The 23,473-nt window shown below is 37.8% G+C and overlaps 1 protein-coding gene across 1 annotated transcript in view; it reads right to left on the bottom strand.

Moving 5' to 3' along the window:
• kcnh1a (potassium voltage-gated channel, subfamily H (eag-related), member 1a) overlaps positions 1–23,473 on the bottom strand; it is a 47,944-nt gene that overhangs the window by 3,149 nt on the left and 21,322 nt on the right. The window contains exons 8-12 of the mRNA XM_042501914.1: positions 16,105–16,262; positions 14,209–14,480; positions 7,850–8,049; positions 5,156–5,408; positions 2,722–2,918 (exon numbers count right to left, since the gene is read on the bottom strand). Of these exons, the coding sequence (XP_042357848.1) occupies positions 2,722–2,918; positions 5,156–5,408; positions 7,850–8,049; positions 14,209–14,480; positions 16,105–16,262 (1,080 nt within the window). The remainder of the gene's footprint in view (positions 1–2,721; positions 2,919–5,155; positions 5,409–7,849; positions 8,050–14,208; positions 14,481–16,104; positions 16,263–23,473) is intronic.

Below are 23,473 nucleotides of genomic sequence, written 5' to 3'. Positions count from 1 at the left end.
TAGTGTCCGTCGGTGAGATGGGATTTTTGCACCTTTAGGCCATGTGGGGGTATATAGATGTTTTTGAAAATGTTTATTTTCCGCTCAATTTGAAAAATAATAATTCTGTCCACACAACCTTCACTGTAAAAAATATCTCCATCCACACTAAAATGACACCAAAAGCTTGCCTCCCCTTGTCACAAAGGTCGTAAAGCATGCATGCTAATGTTAGCTTTTTCAAAACTCCTACTGCGCGTCAGATCACTATTCCTGTTTGATATAAGGATTAAGGAGCTCTCTAAAACATACGAGTCATGCTCTGGAGATGCTATCATTTTTCTTCCATTCCTCATTAACACCTATCTCTTACTCAACCCACACTTGAGAGTCCCTCTATCTGCTGGAAAAACAGGGTATAATTCAAAACTGTCATTTGTGGCAGGCCTTAATCCCTGGATGCTGAGGCGAAGCAAAAATACAAAGCAAATACTTCTCTTCATCCTTGCTATGGTGCAGCAATAGTGCCCCAGGGACGATGTTTTTCTGTACGTGAAAGTTAGCATTGCCCTGGTTTCTGTGTCAAAAAGCCTATGGGATTTTTCCATTGGATTTTGGATCTTTGCAGAAAACAAGATCTGTCTTGCTGAGCAAAATGATAATTGTTTGTTTGCCACAAACAATTATCATTTTGCTCAGCAAGGTGATCTTCACAAATACACACCACTTTTAGGATTTTTTACTCTATAATAAGTTTAAGTGTCATCAATTGACCAAGCAGCATCAAACAAAACGTCAGCAAACCTGTAGTCGGCCATTGTTGTTGTTGTTTCTAGCATGTGTTCATTCAACAAAGTGACAATGGGCATGTGCGTATTGAGAGGATTACGTCGTCGTTTCCAAAACACTGTTTTACAAGTCCACACTTAAACTGTAGTTTTGAAAAATCTCAAACTATTCCTTTAACATGAGCAGCAACAACCAATGTGGCTCAACACAGAGAGATAAACTGTACCATTAGAAACTGTAGTAAGAAAAGCAGTCATCGTACTTGCCCACGCATATTACTATATGACCTCTGGGAAGCACAGTGCAAAAAACATCAGAGCAATTATGACTTGTCACGAAAATAAAACCAGAATGCAGGAAGCCCGTATGAAGTTAAAGCTCTCATTAAAAATAATGGTCTGACCAGAGGAGGAGTAATGGGTCAAAAGGAGTTGAAAATCCAATTAACTTTTTTTGAGAGGCAGTGGAATATAATATGTTTACTTCTTGCTGTAGAGGCCTTTTTCTTGCCACAGACAGATATATAATGTGTAAAGAGAGTTGACTCAGTAAAAAAATGTTTACATGATCAAACCTGCACTTTGAGGTTTTGTTTGAGCTATAAATACACTTTATTTTCAGAAATGTTGTACAAAAGGGCATTCATCACTCTGTTCTTCATAGCTTTAAAATATGGTAAGGGGCACAGCGGTTATCATCTAGGGCTGTTTTCATGCACTGTTTGCACATATACCTACGAAAAGTAATGCACCAGAATTTGTACACTTCATTGGGAAGGCTGCGATCGCATGACCAATGAGCTGACAGGAGCACAGAAGGAAGTAGCTTTAAAAGTGAAAGTCCACGTGGGTCAAACACACACAGGACTTTTCCAAAGGAGGAGTCTAGAGACTCTAGAGTTTCCTACATAACTTTATTATCTAAAATCTAACCAATGTAATTTTACATTAACTATGCAACCCTCCATTAAGAACATAACATGACGGCGTCCAACAATGTCTCTTTTCTTAAATCTAACCTATATAACGTTAACCAAATTAATTTACATTAAGTGCATAATTTTACACTAAGTTCGTAATGTGGTGACACACAGCCATGTTTCTTTTCCTACGCCTAACCTTCATAACTTTACTTACCGAAACTTAACCTTGCTAATTCATTTGGTATACAAACTGTTGTATGTGCATTTCTGTAAGATATCATGTGAATCGTTGTATAATGCAGGAATATGGATCACTAAAGTTAAAAATTAACGCCTGTCATACAATACATATGTATCATGTGTGTGATTGTAATGTTTTTATATGAGAATATCAAACACTAGATATCAGGAAAGATGTGCGACTTGCTCATTGCTGCCTTTTCATCACGCCCATCTATCCACGGTTTATGGGAATTAAAAGCTCTGATGAAAGATGTCTTTGAAAATCTGATTGCTTGGCCTGACTTATCTGTTGTATTATTCATAATGACCCTGGCAGTTGATATAATAAGAAGACTTCATCAATTGCTTGAGGAAATTACTCGGAGACTGTCGCAACATCTGGAAAGACCGTCATGGTGAAATAATGCAAACGACTCGCTGTGTGGCCTCAATCAAAAACGCACCATCTGCCATTTGAGGCACACTTCTATTAAATGTGACATCCAAAGAATCTCACACAAATGATAAGTAACAAACCAGCGGGTCATCCTATTTGTTGTCTCAAAATTGAGATGAAATCAAACTGCTAAAGCTATTTTTCCTTACAGTGTCAAAAAAACTAATCAAACTGATGTTCAAACACAGAGCTGTTAGTGTTTTTGGACTCTCCATTTTAAATGTTTTTTATCTAACGGGCTCTACGTATAGAGCAGCTGTGGAAAACAGAGAGCTAAAGTCTTCTGTCCACTGTGTAAAACCCAAATCTGAACTGTAACTTGTTCTTTCTTTGTGCTGTTTGAGTCACTCACCCTCTTTCGCAGGTTGTAAGTGAGCAGCAGATTTCGTGAGAAGTGGTTGGAAAACGCCGTGTAGAACTCAAGCACCTTCTGCAGGGCGTCGCGTTTGATGACATGGAGGTCGCAGTAGGTCAGAGCTCGGACGTTGGCGCAGGCTTGAGCGAGAGTCACCTCTTTCCAGAAAACATCCCCAAATACATCTCCCTTACCTGCATAAAGGGACACGGTTTTAACCAGGTAATTCTTCCAAAGAGTAAAGAAACATAAGATACATAAATTTGCTGGAAATAAATCTGGAAAAGCTGCGAGTCATCTGGACCAAAATTTGATAACAAGAAGTTACTGACAGGGAAGTTCCTAACAAATTAAGCCTTTGTAACACGAATCGACATCACTTTTCTTGTGCTGCTTTCAGATGCTTTTCACAAGTATTTAAACCTTTCAACCCTGAGCAAATTGGTGTGACTTCTTTCAAAAACATGAGAAAATCATCAGCATTATTTATTAACAATGACAAAAGCTATTAATTCTAGCTTGTAAACTTAGACAAAAAAGTCAAGTATTTATAGGTGCTCAACATGCCGTCATTTGTGCAGCACAGTCAGAGCTGACCAAACCAGTGAGTCATGCAGAGAGAGCATTATTTTATTTATTTATTTTAAGGCTCAACGTGACCATAATAACCATACGCACCATGAAGTGTTGTGACTCAACGTCATCAACATCTAAATCAACAGCTGCTCACACAGTGTGACCGCAGAAAATATTCAGGTATTTAATTTTACATGACTGAAAACATCTGATTATTTCTTTGACACACAGGATGAAAAGCTGTACACAATGCAGCTCATTAAAACGATCACGTTGCAAAAGCAGTAATTAAATAACTGCTGATATACACATGAGTTTCAGTAATTAATAACATTTAGAGCTCCTGTTAGTAGAGCAGTCTGAGGGATGAGAAGTGAAACTGCATCAGATTGAGGATTAAATTAGGTAGTCTGTCTTGTATGTGCACTTAACATGTTTCAGTTCTACGGTGCCATTAGTCTAATGAGAATCTGATTCATAGGAGTAACTTGTTTATCACTTCAGGCTCCATTACAGTCTCCACCCGGGTCAATGGTATTAGCCTGACAGCATATTGATTGTTGCAAAAGGATCAGATAGCAGGTTATTGACAAAAACAACGGCCAAGATGGCATCACAGGACCTGCCAGAGCATGCCATCCATTATTCATGAAATCAATTATTTGGCAAATTGAAATTAAGTTTTAAGAAGGAAATTCTTTGCTGGGATTAACCCTTTGAAACATGGATCAACATAACTTTTCTTTTGCTGCGTTCAAACGCCCTCCACAAACATTTACACCTTTGAAACCAGAGCAAATTGGTTTGATTTCAGAAACATGGAAAAAAAGGTAATGAGCAACTTGGCAAAAAAAAAAGTAAAAGGGAAAAGAAAAATAACCAAGAAAAGAAAACAAAGAAAAAGAGAGAAATATCAGAAAATTCTAATAAAAAGAATAAAGAGAATAATAATTTATATATATTTATATATATATATATATATATATATATATATATATATATATATATATATATATATATATAGTTTGTAATTATCATCATTATATATTCAAAATAATGTTATGGTAATTTCCTTTTTAATTTCCTTTTTCTTTCTTTCTTTATTGTTACTATAACCTCTATTGTTAGATCACAGCAAGTTGCAAAATAAAAATCAGAAAACAGTTATCAGTTGGTAGTTTTTGCCTTATTAATATGGGTAAGGTTTGGGTTACTATAGTTCAGAGTACTTTCCAGAGTAGGACAGCTTCCAAATTACACTCAGGGTCTCAATTTACTGCCACAGCTCTCTGGTCTGTGTGTCAATATATTGAATATTCAGGCCGTATTCAAATGTGTCTGAAAGGATTCTGTGACAAACAAAATCTTCTCCAAATCTTGAGTGCATGACCCAGCAGAAAAGATCCCCAAATATCACTTTTCACTTCAGTGCAAAACGGTTTGAAAAGCAAAAAAGGGGAGGATTTTAAGATAAAAAAATACTGTGATGCAAAACCATTCTGTTAGAGCCGTGCTGGAGGCCAGCTTGACTGAAATGTTTTTCTACTATCATCACTGCCGTTTTAGCGTTGATGTATTTCTAAGATAACAAATTAAGACAGCAGCAAAATACTGCAGCAGCACATCTGCATCTTAGATCTTTGCCTCTCTGTCACTTTCTTTTACAGCTGAAGAAAATCTGAAAACTTGAGCAGATCTGGGGCAGGTCCGTTGACAGTTGGGGGAATGGGAAGCCTTGACCGCCTCTTTCATTAAATAAACATAAGTGGTGAATTCCATTATTAATTATGTCAAAATGCTCAGTGTAGGTTGATGCAAAGACATGCATCAGGAACTGTGGAAAACGTAAACTCACCTAGAATGGCCACCACCTCGTCATCCTGAATGACCTCCAGTGAACCCGACACCACAAAACAGAGGCTGTCCACACTTTCACCAGCGTGGTAGATCAGGTCGCCAGGGGCGCAGTGGATGGTCTGAAACTCCATGGCCAGCGCTCTGAGACACCCATCGCTGGCCAGACGGAAAGCTGGGTGCTCTTTAAAAACCTTTCGGTTGAGATGAACACAAATATCGGCTCTCATGTCCTTCGGACAAATCTGCAACACCTGGAAAGAAACAAGAGCAGAGAAAACAGCTGTATTTTGAATTGTTTTTCTTTAGATGATAATGATATTAAACCTGAGCTATTGGACAGTCTTCAGTTGATCCGACTCCACGATGTCACATTAGACAACTGTAGAGGCAATAACTGTTGCCATGATGTGACTGAGATAAGTGGCAGGCTACATATTGGACAGCGACAACCATAGCTTGTTGTTTTTCAAAATGTGTGATGTACATGCCACAAAAAGGGAATTATGTTCAATATACTATGTGCAAAGTAGATTTTTCTTTGTTTTTTTGGTTCATCACGGCCTGGGATATGTCCGTGACTTGCAGCAACCTTGATTGTGACATTGCACCTAATAGAAATAGTATGTATTTTCTCCATAGACCATATATGGTAAAAAAAAAAAAATGACGTCATCAGGTGGAAAATAGGAAAAATTTACCAAAAGCCCAGAATGACACGCAGAAATAATACAAAGCTTGTTTTTATGTTTTGATGGCTGAGGGATAAAACATTTTTGTACATTTTTTGCACTGAACAGCATGAATGTAACTTTTGTTTAAACAATGTGTTTTAGACTATTGTAGTAGCTGAGCTGGAAATTTTAAGATCACACAAAAATACACAAAATGTATGCCATATGCATGAAAATTAAGAATAAAAAGTGAGTAAAATGCACAAAACAGTTCCTTAGGGTTAAAAAAGCTATTATGTCATGTTAAGGTCTGGCTGTGAAATTGTCTTTGGACATGTTTTTCAAGTACATACCAGGAGCTGAAATGTTTAGTTGAGTACTAATTATCTGCTATTATTTATGGTTGATCAAATCCAGCCTAAAAACACAGTAGGCACTTGTTATATCTTGTGTGATTTTGAAAGCTCATTAAACAAATGTACTCTAAAGTTTCCAATTCGTTTTCCACAGTATCTACCTCCAAGTTGTTCTGAAGTTGTTATTGTTATCAAAAAAATTATTCAACTGTCAGGACAAAACATTTGGTTTTTATACGACAGATAACAGATGGAGCTCTCTTTCTGAGAGAGCTTTGGGATAAACTTCACTACTAGCTGACTTCCCTGTTGGTTGGGACTGAATGTGCCCAGTATGAGTTTTGTTTTAAGGTGGAGTTGCATGAGGAGATCACATGTGCAGCCGCCTCTCTGCTGTGTGTCACTGAGCGGCAGTATGTTGTTAAAGTACACCTAATCAACAGGATGCCAGGCCGTTGCAGGGCTCTGCCTTTAAAACAAATCTCTTTGAAGATGAATGTCAAGCAGAGAGGGATTATATGCCATTTTTAGACCCTTTAAGGTGGCCTGAAGCCAGACGGATAAATAAAACATAGATGCAGTCCAAAGAGGACATAATAAAAATCCCAGTTTGTTTAAATACAGATTGACAAAATCCCTGCCCTTATTATAAGTTATGTTTCTAGTTTTGTTTTCTGGTGAAATAATAAAACTTTTTCCATGATTGGATTTTGGACAGGTGGATTTAAATGGCTCGCAGCGATATGAATGCTTTCTGGCTTCGAATCAGTCAGCGCGGCACTGGTTCAATCTATCCGCTGCCAGCTTTAAATGCTTAATTTCCACACACTCAAATCATTTCAGCATCATCTCAATTCAGTAGGATGGCTGGTGGTAACTATCTACCATCTGCTTTAGATAATAGGATGCCAAATTTTTTGCCACAGAATAACCTGACAGTTTTTACAGAACAAATAAACAATGAAAAATGACCTTTTTATATAGTGGTGTTCAGGGAGCATCAATGGCATGGTTTTGTTGTTGTTTTTTTGGTTCTTCAGCCAATAACAAAATATGTGAATTCAATGACACACAATATGTAACTGTATTTATGTACTGTTTATATTACACAAATCATACTACATTTGCATACATTTTAACAATCATAATGTTAAAATAGGTTATCATGCTTTCTATAATGAGGGTAGTGGTTGCACTAACCCTCAGGCACTGTTCTTACGCGCTTTTCATTCTTTCGTTTCTTGATCATTTTGGCTGTGTTCATGGATATGGCGTACATTTTGGCAGGATTGTGTATTTTGTTTGATCTTAGAATTTCCAGCTCAGCTCCTAAAATAAATCTAAAATATACTGTGTTAACAAAATTGTTAAATGCATACTGTTAAGTGCAAAAAATGCACCATTGCATTTAGTATATTGAAAATAATTCAATTTTGTGGGTTTTTTTTCATCTACAAACACAGTGAAATCATGACAAAAAACATTCCAAAAATGTATGAATATTTGATATTTATGATTAGGACCAATGTTTGTTAAAAATTATCTCAATGAAAGGAGTAAATAATATTAATGTGTAATATTTTTTAAAACTTAATTTTGAAAAGTGCAGGGGTGTGTGTGTGATATTAAAGTGGGCCCTGAGGGTTAAAGATGACGCAGTCATACCTTTTCAGTGTCTATTCCCCGAGACATGGACCAGGTGGAGGCAATGTAGTCCATAACTCTTTCACTCAAGCCTTTGGGCACCTGGTAGAGCTTGAGGAAGTCCCGCACGCTGTTAATCATCTCATGGTAACGATTGGTGTTAGCGTACATCTGCTGGAAGATTGTTGTCACGTTACCAAAGATGGTGGCGTACAGAAGGGCTGGGGAAATGCAGAGAAGAAAAAGGAGAAGTTTAATATTGATACCAAGTTTTTAGCTGCTTCTACTGATTTCACTTCATGAGGAAAGGGATGAAAATCGCAGCGTTGCTAAGCCATTTATAGATCTGACTAGTCTGGTCATGACATTTGTTCTCGCTATTCAGTATTTTGATCAACACCCCCTATACCCCTTTACATATGAAAATAGATATGTGTGTTTCAGAACGTTGAACCTTTACAAGGACATTAAAAAAAAGTTGTATGTACCCGGTTTATCTGGTGAAAAAATTCCAGTGCTGGGTTTAAACATAAATCTCCAAATCCAGCTTTATAAGGACAAAATAATCCCAAAATAATGGATGAAGACACATGGACATAAAAAACTATCATTCATGAGAACATAAATACCTTTAAAACTTGGTTTACGTGGACATAAAAATTTAATTAGGGGGTTTCAAAAGACAAAATAATTCCTCAAATCTGGCGTTAACTGACATAAAAATCTCCAAAATGAGGCTTGTGAAGACATAAAAATCTCCAAAATGTAGTGTAGATCTACAGAAAAATCACCAAGTTTGGTTTAAAAATCTCCAAAATAGGGTTTATGAAGACATAAATACCTCCAATACCTGGTTTACAGGGACATGAAAATTTCAAATACCTGATGAAAACATAATGAAAACATTAAAAAATGCTTTTGTCGGATTTCAAAAGGCAAAATAAATCTCCAAACCTGACTTTAACGGAAATAAAAACCTCTAGATTGTGACTTATGAGAAAAAAAAATCTATAAAATTATGTTTAAGAGGGCGTGAATTCCTCCAAAACCTGATTAACAAGGACATAAAAATCTCAAATATCTGGTTTACGAGGACATAAAAAGCCCATTGTTGGGTTTTTAAAGACAAAATGAATTTCCAAATCTGGTTTTAATGGACTAATCTCCAAAAATGTCATTTATGAGGACATAAAAATTTCACAACAGTGGTGGCCTTAATATATACTACATCACATGATATATCAGACCTAAGGTGCGCCTCCAGACTCAGTATTGTTTTATGTTTTGAACACTTTAATCAGTCATATGGGAAATTAACAGGTACTACTCCTCATCATCTCCAAATACAATCCACCAAATGCTCGCCGAAAGGGAAAAACTACAGCCTCATATTGAGCGCGTGCATCCATTCCCAGTTACATCGCTCCAAATTAGGATATTTCTCTTATCATATCTTGGGATAGAAGAAAGAGAAAGACTATGGCGGTGCATCCTTGAGGTGGTTGGGTAGTTGAACTGGTGCAACAGCTGGCGCGTGTGAGTGTGTGTGTGTGGATCAAAGCTATCAGATGTCTGCTCTGTGTGTGTGTAGTGTTCTCTTGGCAGTGGAGCCCTAATTAGCCCTGCTCGAAGGGACGGAGAGGAAACATGCCAGCCACACATTTCAATTATCCTCAGATGATGACAGTAACCTGTGCATGCGTTTGTGTGTGTGTGTGTGTTTGTTTGTTTATTTCGCAGCGCCACAATCAAAGTGTTGAAAAACTGCACAGGGAATAATGCTAATTAAAAAGCGTTCAAAACTCCTCAAGGGCAAGGATAACCGCAACTTTCATCCTTTCATCACCATCGCTCACTTGCACAGCCACGATATCAAGCCTTGCAGCACGATGTGATATTTTTTATCACCTACACACAAAGAATAAGCTCTTGTTGGAAACACATGTGAAGGCATCAAAATCAAGAAGTTAAAAGGATAGTTTGGAGAAGCAGCAGGAGCACTGCTACGGAAGCTAAGTAGTGTATTGCTGTGGATGGGGCCACCTAAAAAATGTTCCTCCTAAAATAATCTGTCATTGTTATTTTCATTTATTTATTTTCGTTTTTTCTTCTTCTGTCTTCCACATTTCACATCCGGCAGTTTTCCCATAAAACAATCAGTAACAAAGAGTAAAATGTTCACAGTATAATTATCCTTATTTGGTTTGCTGCATTTTTTACTTTTTATTCAACCTTGTCAAACTCTGAACATCAGCTTATTTCTTTTGTCTGTACTTGTGTGTGCCTCAAAGCCAGAGTCCACTGAGAAAAAACAGTGATGTCCATGATAAACAAAATATTAAAGTGAAGGTAAATATCTTCTTAAAATGCACGTATTTTAATTCATCTTTAATTAATGTTTTTCACTCTGTCGTGATCTTGCTTATTATCATTACTGTTACTATTATTATTATTATTGTTGTTGTTGTTGTTGTTGTTGTTGTGTTTACAGCTTTTACTCTTTTTATTGTATATACTTTTATTGGAATGGGTTTCTTCTTTTTTTCTTTTGAATCGTTTTAATTTCTATTTCTCATCATCATGTGCCTTCCTTCTAATATATTTTTGCCTCTGATCTCTTAATTCTACCTTCATTTTTGTCTGGTCCTTGTTCGTCATTATTGTTCGACTTCTATATTTAATTTACTACTTCAGGAAAACCTTTTAAATTCTGCTTTGCTTGGTTTGCCAAAGCACTTTGTAAACTCTGTTTTTAAAGGTGCGATTCAAATAAAGTTGTTGTTATTATATTATCATTATCATTATTATTATTATTATTATTATTATTATTATTGTAGGTAATGCACTGACTACAGATGAGTACCACGTACAGCCCCATTTTAAAAAAAATCTGAGCTATCCCTTTATTAGACCAAGTAAGATCTTTTTTTTTAAAAAAAAAGGTCTGAGCCAATTAAATCTCAGATGATACGACAATCATCTCTGTTTGAAGTTGTCAAAGTTTTTGGATGGCTGCTACTCGAGCTCGAGCACAGATGGCAACGCTCACTTCACAGATAAGCAGAAAATGCTCTAACAAAGGAAACTCAATCGGTCCCTGCAGAGCCCTGCTTCATCGTGTCCCCAACATCGCTTTTTATTTGCTGACGAACACAACTTCGCCGCAGCGTTGCTCGCCATCCAACAGCTGGCTTGTTTGAGGGTAGTTAAAAGACAGTTGTCAGAAACTCAACCCCCAGGCCAACAGTTGCTATAGAAACAGGACATATGTATTGTGCCCCCCCCCCACATCGCTCGTCACACTGTGATCTTCTACTGCCAGCACCGATCCAGTGCTGGTGGTAAAAATAGAACAGTATCAGAGCATCCATATTTCATAGAGAACAGCCATGGACTACAGTAGATTGCATCTACAACTGAATCCTCCTGAGGCTGTCTGTTTTTTTAGATATTTAGACATTTAGATTTGTATCTCACAATGAAAGATTTAGACAGAGACAAGTCTGCAGATGAGTTTTGCCAGCTCCTCCGAGAGTGTATTCATAAACCTGAGCAGCCAAAATGTAGGGGGGGGCAATAATCCTCTTGTCTGCGGGCTGAGATTGTGGCTGAAAGAAAGTACAATGGAGTGATTGCAGCGGGATCGGAGGGAGCACTGTGCAAAATTGATCCGGCGGTCAGTTATTGCTTGGAGGTGTTGCTCTCTGTGTGTGTGCAGTCATAGATAATGGTAACGAGCTGTACGCTGTATTGTGAGCCACACAAGCAGAAGATACCTTATAAATGTTTAATATTGAGGTGTGGAAAAAAGGCAAGGCTGCCTTGTATTTGCCTCTTTCCTAACAGAGAGCGTGTTTTGTTATTTAGTGGGGGCAGGTTTCTTAGCTGTATTATAATCCAGTCATTGTTTTTATCTACTGCAAAACTGGCCATTTCTGTATGTTGGTAGACCACAATAGGTGATTTTTTTCATACTCTAAATGTCATTTTTACCCCTTTTATCAAAATATTATATTATTATTATTATTAACATATAATAAATTAATGTATTTAATGGCTGATTTCTTCAGATTTATGACTCCCATGTTTCATTTTAGCAAAATATATCCATCAAGAGTCTCAAAAACAGCCAATAACCCTTTGAAATCTGAGCAAATTGGCCTGATTTCTTTCAAAAACTCAAGAAGAGCAAGAATTAGCAAAAAAAGGGCCCCTAAAATAAGCAAGAAATTAGTAGAGTACAAGTACAAGAAAACAAACAACCAAAAAAAAAAAAGAAAAACCCACCAAATAAATAAGTAAATAAAGCTAAAAAAACAACAACTAGCAAATGACCTAGGGAAAAAATATTCAAATCAAACAGTTTTGAATAGGTAAATATGATAATTAAAAATATAGTTTTTCCTTTATAGAGGGGAAAAGCTATGGCTTTTTTGGTGTTTTTTCCCCCTAGAATATTTTCCGTATCTTTTTAAAAACATGTGTAATACATACTAATTTCTAGTAATTTGTGGATAATTTCTTTCCAAGTTGCTCATTGCCTTTTTTTATCATGTTATTGAAAGAAATTGCACCAGTTTCTTTAGGTTTCAAAGGGATAGGCCACAAATTTGTTAAAAATGCTCCACTGAATGCCATCCTCTGAGCAGTAGCTGCCTTTTTCACTCCTATAATTGTGTTTTATTTTTTGGAGGCACTTCAGAAACTCGAGTGAGTGATGCATCACGCTCCAGAAAATCTCCATAACGCAGCACGATATCACACAGACGATGGAGGTAATAAGTCTAATGTAGACAAGAATAACAGAGCTCCTGCTGTACTGTATATGTCATGTCACTGTATTAAAGTGGACAGACTGGAGTTGACAGCAGAGTAGATGGTGCTGAAAAAGAAAGTGGTGGATGCTAATTTTGGAAAACAATTTGAAACTCATTACAGCTTTCTTAATTTTACATTGTTTGACTGTCACATATATTGATGTAAACTGAATGAGATTTAAAGAAGAATTTCACTGTCGGAAAGATGGTCTTTTTTTTTAAAACTAGGCTGTGTTTGCAGTAGAAAAATACTTTTGAAATTGGGGCTACATGACCAGAGAAAACAGAGGAAAAGGAGTGTGGCATTCGCTTTTACTCAAGTAAAAAACATACTGTCAGTACGCACTGTGAAGCACCAGACCAATAAATGTTCCCGCTGGTTAGTGACGTAATGCAAACTTGTCCGTTTGACACAATAGCAGTCGGCTGCTAACAAACGATCTCAAAAACATTTTTCTGAAAACATCTGCTGCCATGAATAGATTTTTTACTTGTGGAGCTGGACCGTTCATTAGAAACACTACTGGCATATACATAGAGTTCGGTTATACATTGCACCTCAACATAAGAGTGCAGAGCTCATATAGATGAAGACGGAGCAACAAAACGCCGGGTGCAGTCAAAGTTAAACTAAAAGTTTGCATTCACAGCCTCTGTGGCAGCTGCTCCTCTTAAAACAAGATCCGCCTGTGCTGTGATCATGGACCCCCAAATCATCAGAATGCAGAGAGGGGACACAGAATGATTTAAAAAAGGCACACACGCACACAAGCTGCAAAGCTGCTTGAATTTTTTGAGTTTGAGCGCGAGAGGGGCGGGTCTTTCTCTTAATCAGCTTATATACATATATATTGTTTGTGTTTGTGGTAGTTCGAGCAACAGCAGTAACAGTGATCTGATCTAGACACTTGTTAGATGAAGGGAGTTTAGCCTCCACACATACCCACATTATTACAGTACAAAGCTGCTTAAAAGTCGGCGAAGTTTCCCTGTAAATATGCAACACGTTTTCACATTAAAATGAAGCCACATTCACATTTCCCTCATTAAATACTAAAAAAGTCACTTGTAAAATCTAATAATATGTGTATTCAACACACATCATTACTGAACACATACTGTAGTTTCAGTATGTAAACATGACATTTCTAATTTCCAATCAAAGTGGTGTTTTTATCATTGCAGGTGAAAATAGAATTTAAAAAAAACATTTGAAAATTAAAACTGCCTAAAAAACTGCATGTGCCTGAAAAATGGTTTTCATGTGTGACTGTGTTCAAGGACTTTACTGCACAGTACATATTATGCAGTGAAAGCACTGCTGTGAGCACAGACCTATGCTCTGAACTGTATTCAACCTGAGAGTGTGTTCAGGGTTACAAGAGGGTTAGAAAAATTGCTCAGCTAATCATCTGTAAAGTTCTATTTTCTGAACTTCGATGGCTCAATTCATAATTCATTTATTCACCTACCTCAGTGGGTTGTGGCTTTAAAGAGCATATTTAACGTCTCATGTATCATGTATCTGCTACACCGGATGAAAGATAAAACGCCTTCACTCACATCCAATCATCATCATGGCCACTGCAAAGATTTTCTCTCCGTCTGTCGTGGGGGCGATGTTGCCGAAGCCGATGCTCGTCAGGCTGGTCATTGTGAAGTACAGCGAAGTGATGTAGACGGAGTCTTTGTTCGGCCCGCCCTCCCACTTCCCTGAACCGCTGGCGTTGAAGCGGTACGGTGTGCCCACCGTCTCTGCCAGGATGTAGAGCCAGCTGTCCATGCGCACGATGTTGGTTTCTTCGTCGATGACCTCGTAATCACCGATGCTGAACCTGGAGGGTGGAGACGCAATGATGGTCGGAAAACAAATAATCAGTTAAGATAGGATAAACTTTACTGGCACGAAAGAAATTTGTATTTTTGTCTGGCAAAAAAAAGGTGCTAAACTCGGCTACGTGACATTCAATACATAATACACTGGCCACAAGGCAAACAATATACAGTGGACAGCAGGGTATCACATGATTTGGACACAAACATTAAAGCAAAACATTGAAAAATACCCCAAAACAAATTAACCATACTATAGTAAAATAACCATTTAAGACAATAAATACAACAAAAAACCTAAAAACATGTAATCATGAGACTGTGTCTCGCCTAGTCCAGCTTTACTGTGCTGTTGTTTAGCACCCACCTGAAGCACTTTCACATCAGACACTTTCATTTGAATCAGTTTTAGAGGCCTGAAGAGGCAAAACTGGACTTTATTTCACAAGAAAAAAAAGAATAAAACTGAGAAAATCTGAAATAAATAAATAAATAAATACAGTCTGAGTGTAACAGAACGCTGAGATTTTGTGTAACAGAACTTCGATTTTCTTATCTACTACCCTTAATTTTTGTCAACTCTACACAACCGCTTGGTGTGTGACCATGGCAACCAGAGACACCACCTTGAGGGAAATGATACAGGAGCTATTTTTATTGGTATCTGTGTCTGAGGTTTTGGAGCAGCACCAGCTTCATTTATTCAACTTACTCTTCATTCATTAATCTGTCTGAGCCAATAAACAATGTTTATGAGAGCCTCTCATGGCACCCCGAATCCCAGCCTGAGAACCACGAGAATAAACGTGCATAAAATCCCGCTTACAGACGGACGCAATGTTGTGGTTATGAATATTTTACTTGAAGATGTCTTGTAATCTTGATTCATTACGAGATGGCCCAAGTGTTTGTCTTGACATGGAAATGTGCGAGTATGTGCAAGTGGTTAGTTTTTATGGCTGAAAGTACGTCACAATATAAACATAAAAGCTCATCTGCAAAGTAAAAACTGGTGTTCATCAACTGTCGAACACATTTCCCCTGTTTTTATGTATGCAGGACATAAAGTTGTCATGATGGCATCTGCTTCTGTGTGCGTGTGTGTGTTTGTGTTTAGACAAACTCGTAAACATAATAAATCAAGCACAACACATGATGGAAAGTCAGTGCTTCCACCACACTTGCCCCCCTGTAGAGTAGATGATCTGATTAGACTTTGGAGGCCTGTGCGTCATAAATTTACATATTAATGAAGAAAAACGAATTCTCTTGAAACCACTTCAACTCTTTCTGGCTTTAAGGTACAAAAAAAGCATACAGTTTTGATGCCTGAAAACAAGCATGTTGACAAAAAATAAACTGCTAATTAATGCATTAATTAGCTTAATCAATGGCCTCATTATATTAATTGGCGCTGCTATTATTGTATCACAGTGATGGCAGCACTCTGTGAGAATATGTTATGCAATTTATATTCACAAGAAGAGTCATTAGACATCCTGATTTGTATGTAACATATATAATTCACTATCTGTTCTGTACATATCTAATAGCAGGAGAACATGGTGGGAATATGTGGAATTTGTTTGATGAATGATAAAAAGTGGAAAGTAATAATAAACTTACCAAATACAGGCCAGCCAGTGAGCAGCCAGTCCAAAAACACACACCAGCAGGACCAGTACAGCCGCCCCGTACTCGATATAGTGATCCAGTTTGCGGGCTACTCGACCCAGACGCAGAAGCCGGACCACCTTCAGTGAACTGAACAAACTGCTGATTCCCTAAAACAGAGACAGAGAGGCAGACATCAGGAACGATATTCAAAACGTTTTTGTGTTTTTTTATATTAAATTTGAACGTGACCCAACACATAAAGGAATATCAATATTACAAAGATGGTGCTGCTGGTGTCCCTAATTTATAAGCACTAAATTAACATTTCATAAACATCTTATAACACACTATAATCTTCTTGTACGCAGCTACAAGGACATTTTATAAGTTTTATTTGATGTATGGTACTTGTTCAAAATTTACAACTTCTCCTATAAACCAAGCAGCAACCTCTGAGGCTGACAAACTGAAGCCAACACAGTAGTGCCAAAAACTGCACTTCCTCTAATGGCCAATTAAAGCTGACTCTGAAAGCAATTCACCCCCATGTAAAAAGGTCTATGAGGAAAAGCTCCAAGTTAAAATGCCCAACTTTACAGCAAAAATAAACATGTTTACAGCCAGGTACCAAAAAAATGTTTTGGTCTCTTTAGGTAATTTTAAAATTCATGAGAACTAAGGATGAATTTTTATTTTGCTCAGTGTGAAGTATGTATGGCTTACGTGCATCTAAAGGCTCGGACATACTTTTTCACATTGAACATCCAAGACAAGCTGCAGTCTGGCGGACGTGCATGTGGTTCTATTCACAGTACAACTGACGGTTCACCTCAGCCCACAGCAATAAAAGAAGTGACTGGAGGGTGAGCTTACCGTCTTCCTACTGCCTACGTGACTGAGAAGATGACAACATTTACGTCACATGGATAAAAGCAGACACTTGCAGATGCAGAAAATAGAGTTTCTTTTACACTGCCTCCTCAAGTTGGGAATTACACGCAGTTTTGCCGCCTCGCTGTTTTGTATAAAAGGAAGATGGTCTCGCCTTTAAGCCGGCATCAGAGTTAGTAAAAGTGCCGAAACGTTGTCTGTATAAATGGGACAGCCAACAGGACGGGGTCATAGCTGGTAGCAGTAAGTGGCTAATTCAAAGAAGAATAACAGCAGCAGAAAATGTCCAAAACTTGTGAAGCTAAGAGGTCCAAGAGCTCCTTATCCTCCGAGTGGAGGACGAGATCAGCCGCCACATAAGAGGGACAGTAAATGACTGTTGATGCCATGTTATGCCTTTGTTATTGTTTATAAAGCACTGCATGAGGCCTGATGCATTATTTTTGTATAATTTTTGAATATAGTCCTAGTTTTGTTTTTGTAACGTTCCAAGTTAAAAATTGAGTTATTCATATTTTATCTTTTCCTATTTAAGTCTTTGTGTCTTTATGTTCTCTCTGTTGAATGATTTATGAGTGACTTGGCTGCTGTTACGCTGCATTTTCCCATTGGGATCAATAAAGTGTGCAGTAGATCAAATTAACTTTGATAGCTCTTTGTGTATAAAAATACTACACAAGATCTGATAGACTGTACAGAACATATTATATGGAGTAGTTGTTTTTTTAGCTGTTTGTAATGTGTCCTAACTTAAAAACCCTCATTTATTTACTTCACAGTTGATTAACAATAATTGGCCTCACTCTGCTGTCACTCCAAATGATCTATTTGTTATCATACAGAAGCAGTAATAGTGAGACCCACAGAGGACATAAAGTATGATAAAGTGATGCACTCCTGTGTTTGCTCAGGGTCTGGCTTATTTGTCAAAAATTAAATAAAAAACGCATTAAAGCACTTTAAAGAATCAATATGAAAGTGTATGAACAGTAAATGTGATATATGATAACAGCGAACACAGAATATACAAACAAAAAACACAAGATTCAAAGTGTTAACATGTACTCAGCTGAATTTAAAAACATTTCTTTGCAGTGTGATGAAATTGTAAAACTTCTTGCAGTTACATAACCAGCAGCTAAATGTCTGCTCAGCTTATATTGAAACACCCACTCAAACAGACAATTGCAGTCCCATCAGTTTGCTGCTGGTATTCCCTGTGCGTGCATGTGTGTGTGTCTGTGTGTGTGTGTGTGTGTGTCTCTCTTGGCAGGGGTATTGATCTGCTAATGTGCTGTGGTCTGCAATGCGAGTACAACTGCAGTGCTCGCTGTCACTTGATCTGATCTCGCTGTCTGTCAGACACCTCAGCCTCTGTGAAATCACTTTACAGACCTGAGCTCCAACACAATTCAATTATTGGTGCGGTCGTGTTTTTAAGTTGTGCTGCAAACTCCGCAAACACAAGTTGGGAGAAAAGTTCACCACTGAATAGACGTTAAAGAGATTTGATTAAAGGAATACTTTGACATCTTGGGAAATATATTTGCTTTCTTGCAAAGAGTTCGATGAGATGTCCATACTTAAAATATGAAGCCCACACTTTAAAACACACCCTACAGCATCTCTAAAGCTTATCAGACAACACAATTTATTTCATTTGTTTAATTTTGTGACAAACAGAAATAAAAAAAAAATCAGGGAGTTACTTGCAAGAATGCTACTGCTCACATTCTTTACGCTGAATTAGGCTAACTGGGCCGCAATCAAACTGGGGACATTATTCACCTTCCTGCTGAGACCGAAACAAATGAGTTCATTTCAGGTTAGAGGAGATCACGCTCATCTCCGTGCCGGAACTAGAGTGAGAGGACAGTCAGCTTAGGGCGTTTTCATATTAGGTATGATTGATTTGTACCGTGCTTGTGTATGATTGGCCCGCTTCGCCACTGCCCCACCGCTCTGATTTCACATTAGTAAAGTTGTTCCGTATGACAGCACACTTGCGTCATCACCTACATGACATTTTTGTTGTGCTACAGTTGCTGTGCAGCAACCACCGCTGCCCTGGAGACCGTCACCAGCGGGGGACCCGCAGAGCAGTGAGTCAAAGCTCTGCTCCTGGTCCTGCTGTCGGATCTAGGTCTGTTCTCAACAGGCTGCGATGTCATTGAATAAAGAGGCATCAATAAAATTGAGTGTATTTCATAACTGGTTAAACAGCAGTTCACTTATGTGTTTTGGGACAGTTTATGTTTACAACTGACGTGAACTTTACCGAAGTACAAATGAACTGCACTCGAGATCATCTTTTCAAGTGAACTCAGCACGGATCAGTGTACCGTGCCCCAGTGCGGGAAACAGTGGGCAGGTTTCCATTAACCCTCAAACTGCGCAAATTTGAAATTATGAATATAAAATACACCTAATGGAAACATGACACTTCTGAAAAAACTCCCAGTTATCGCAAAAAAAAGTTTTTACGTTCGCATGAGGTAGTATTTCAGGCGATTTGAAAAAGCTACATTTCTCAAAACTGCAATGGAAACACTTTTTTGGCTTTATAGGTCACATGATGCTGTGGCTATGTGCTTGTCAGTAGGAACTGGCTCCCTCAGACATGATGCAGCAGAAGCTACAACAGGTGTTAGTGCAACGTATGACTTTTAAAAAGTTGAGCGGATCATCCACTTGAATCCACGATTTCCTCTGTGAATTCGTGGACTATCACCTCCCAGAAATCCTTTATACATGCCTTCCACATATAAGGGGATTGCCTTTTAATTAGCACTCACAAAACACACCTACATCACCTTAGATTGGAAATAATGACAGCTAGTGCGGTGGCTTCAGCAGAAGTAAACCTGCTAATGCTTTGAACATCCATCGCCTACTTCTTGGAAAGTTATCGCGAGAGAAGAAGTTGCATAACATCACTCAATGGAAACGCAGTCATCTCACTAATGTGTTTTATTGACATTTTGAAAATTATCACAAATCTGTGACGGAAACCCGCCTAGTGTTCACAGTGTGCTCTGATCCAGGCCATCTGAGCGACATTTGTTATTGCTAGAATGAAAAAAGTGCATCAATTACATGATCCCAAGCTCATGCAATGGAGTCAGCCTTCACTTTATGCTTACTATGGTTTACTTTTTGAACACAACGTCAAGAATGACCCTCTCGTCTGTCCCCCTACCTAATTATCCATAACAGTGTAGTTCAGAGGATAAGATCAGTGCATGTTGCACACATATGCAGATTTCAGCGCATCGGCAGCACTGAGAAATGCCTTTGAAACTCTACTCACGTTAAATAGCAGTCCACTTCCCTGTTTTGCTACAGCTGGTTTGCACATTAGTGCAAACGGTACCTGAGAGTACACACCAACCATACACGGGACCACCTTTTAAAGTCAAACTAAACAATCAAACAAACTGGACTTTGGGGTCAAGTGTAACTGATGTGAAATCGTCTTCAGTCTGGCATAAAGACTGCAGGGGGGAGCAGCGAGCCTGGCTCTCAAAGTTTAAAGATAGAGACACCTCTAAACCTCATGGTTTAACTTTGGAGGTGAGCATGGTTGGTGTTCAGCTGCAGGAGCAAAGAGGTGTGGGGGCGGCTCAGGAGAGCGGTGTCAGGTGAGCTGATGGGCACAGCTGGTGCTCCTCCCACCAGAGACCGGCTTGGATTTTGTTTGCTGTATGGCTGAAAATATTGTTTGCCGAGCTGTGTCCGAACATTTGGAGCAGCTGGATGACGAGAGCCAGAGAAGCCGAGCCAAACAGCTACGTATTTATTTAAGTGTGTGTGAGCAGTCATCGAATTAAAAGAACATTGTGAGAGGACTGTCATGTCTGTGTTTGTGCTGGGCAAACCTGCTGCATTATCACAATGTACTGTGATGGTTTAATTTGCACACAAACAAATGTAAAAACACCGATTAGTGATTTTGAAATTTTCCCCTGCTTAAATTCTTTATTCCTAAACCAAGCTAATCGATTCCTGACTCACACAGACCTCACACTCATCTCAGGCACGGCAAGAAAGCAAATAAGCATATTTCCCTCTGTGTCAAAGTATTCCTTTAAAGATTAGAGTCATCACTGTGCGAAAAAAGTAGTTTAATTTCTTATATAAAGTGCAATTATTTAGATTTGAGAAGGCAGTAAACTCCCACAAACTAATATTTTCCCTAATATTAGTTTAATACCCTCTTTTGCAAGACTTTTTCTCCTACGCAGCTCTAATTTATTATCAATCAACGCTGTGGAAGTAGGTGTCGCAGTTTTCAAATACTTCTAATTATGAACAGAAGATATACTTATTTGAAAATAAAGTAACTTTCAACAGTCATAAAACACCGAGAAGCAGTTAATCTATTCGATATCATTAGCAAACTCATACTTTTAGGTTTATTAAGGAACCAGGAAATCCTGCACACTGTCAGTTTGTGTATTCTTACTTGTACTTTATTTGCGTTTCAGTAATCAGACCTTTTATCAGGTAAAATTCATTCAGCTGTGACAAATGAGCAGTGTGCAGTATTTTTAAACTTGCCAGTTTGCAAGGACTTTGTGACAACTATTTTATAGCCCATAAGCTCACGTTTCTACAAAGTCAAATATTAAAGGTTGAGCGTGTAAAATTAAGGGAAATTTAGTGGTGTCTTGCAGTGAGGGCTGCAGATTGCAACCAGCTGAAACCAGAAGAATTCCTCCAGTGTTCATTGTTCAGGAGGTTTTTTTAACGCAGTGCTGAATTATCTGCAGGTCTCTTCTGCTCCAAAACAATCAGACTGTGTGATTTAAACTGGTACAAAACACTGAAAATAGCAGTAATAGTATTTCTCCAACTCTGGCATGTTTTTTTGCTGGGAGACAATTATGCGCAGAGGTCACCTCCCCTCCAAAACAAACGGACCCGGTAATTTAAACTGGTAAAACAATAAATAAAGCAGTGTCATATTTTTTTAAAATGTGTTTTTCTGATGCTGTTGGTCTTGGAGAGAATTATAAATATGGTGGCCAACATAAAAACGCGATCTAGAGCCAATGATTGGTTTGTCTGTTCTGGGCTCCTGTAGAAACATGGCGGTGCAAAAACATGATCCCTATGGACGAGGACCCGCTCCCAACGGGGATATAAATGGCTTATTCTAAACATTTTTTATTATATTTAATTTCTGCCTTTATACCCCCTTAAATCCATCACACTGGAACTTTAAAACATCATAATTAAAAGTCAAACATTTCAACTTCTGACTCCCAATTTGGCAAAGTTAGGCAAATAAAGAAAAAATGCTGTCAGAGGTAACTTAAAGAAAGAGGTGGATCTTACAATGCACAGCACACTTATACTCAAAACTCGGTCTATTTAAGCATATTTTCAATGCCAGGATGACTTTTATTTTGAAATTATTTTTTAATGTTTTTGCAGTCAATTTGTCACAAATGACATGTTTGTTCCTGCTGACATGAGGACTGAACAGATCTCATGCAGCTTTAATGACGTCGTTGTTCATTTTCAAATTGTCCTGTAGAACATAATGTGATAGATGTAATCTCCTGGCAAAGAAAAGCTTTGGCAGAAAAAAAACAAGCAGCAAAAATCTAAATCTGTAACATCTATTTCATGCACCGATGCGTCTACTGTCGTACTCTCATCATTCACCGCAGCTGAAGTGTCGGTGCAAGAATAAATGTCGCAGGAAATGTGCCTGATGGAGAGTTTATGTAACTTCAAGTGTGCACGTTTGTTCTGCACTTAAATAACACACAAAACTGTTCATAATGATATTCTAATCAAACTGAAGCCTACTTGAGTGACAGCTCGGTGGTTCCAATTCTTCCCATCACGTCCCATGCATGAATACAGGCAGAAGAGGAAGTGGAGGGGGAGGGGCATGCAAACAGAACGGATGAAAAAGAAGAAAAACAAAAATGAAGCACAAGTGAGAGAGTAGACACTTTATCAGTAGTAAGCGGTGAATAAACACATGAGAAAATTATAGTTCAATAAAGACTTCAAATAAAAAAGAAAACTTTATGCGTCTCTAATGCATGTGCAGTGTGAGCAAGTATGCACTGGAAGCATTCATTAACCCTTTAACAGGCATTGTAACCTCGTGGCTGACATTTTTTGCAAATGGCTTTACTACAAACTTGGGAAAAAATTATTATGTACAGATGTTTTTTATATAATGCATTGCAGTATTTTAAATATGCTGTAATTCTATTATTTTTATTGTATTAAATTACAAAAAAATTCTACCATGCATTTGAAACAGATTTTGTCACTAGACTCATTATTATTTGTATTTATTTATTTTTTTGTTTATTTATTTTATGAAGTAACTTTAACTTTCAGATTTTTATTATATAATGTTGCCAATTCCTTTTTTACCATATATTTTATTTACAGATTTTTTTTTGCTAGATTAATTTTTATTTGTATCTAATAATTTTTGTTTATTTATTTTCTTTGT

The sequence above is a fragment of the Plectropomus leopardus genome, chromosome 15 (genome assembly GCF_008729295.1).
Source record: "Plectropomus leopardus isolate mb chromosome 15, YSFRI_Pleo_2.0, whole genome shotgun sequence".
Classification (NCBI taxonomy): Eukaryota; Metazoa; Chordata; class Actinopteri; order Perciformes; family Serranidae; genus Plectropomus; species Plectropomus leopardus.
The sequence above is the reverse complement of the archived record's forward strand: the minus strand, read 5'-3'. Positions and strand labels throughout refer to the sequence as shown.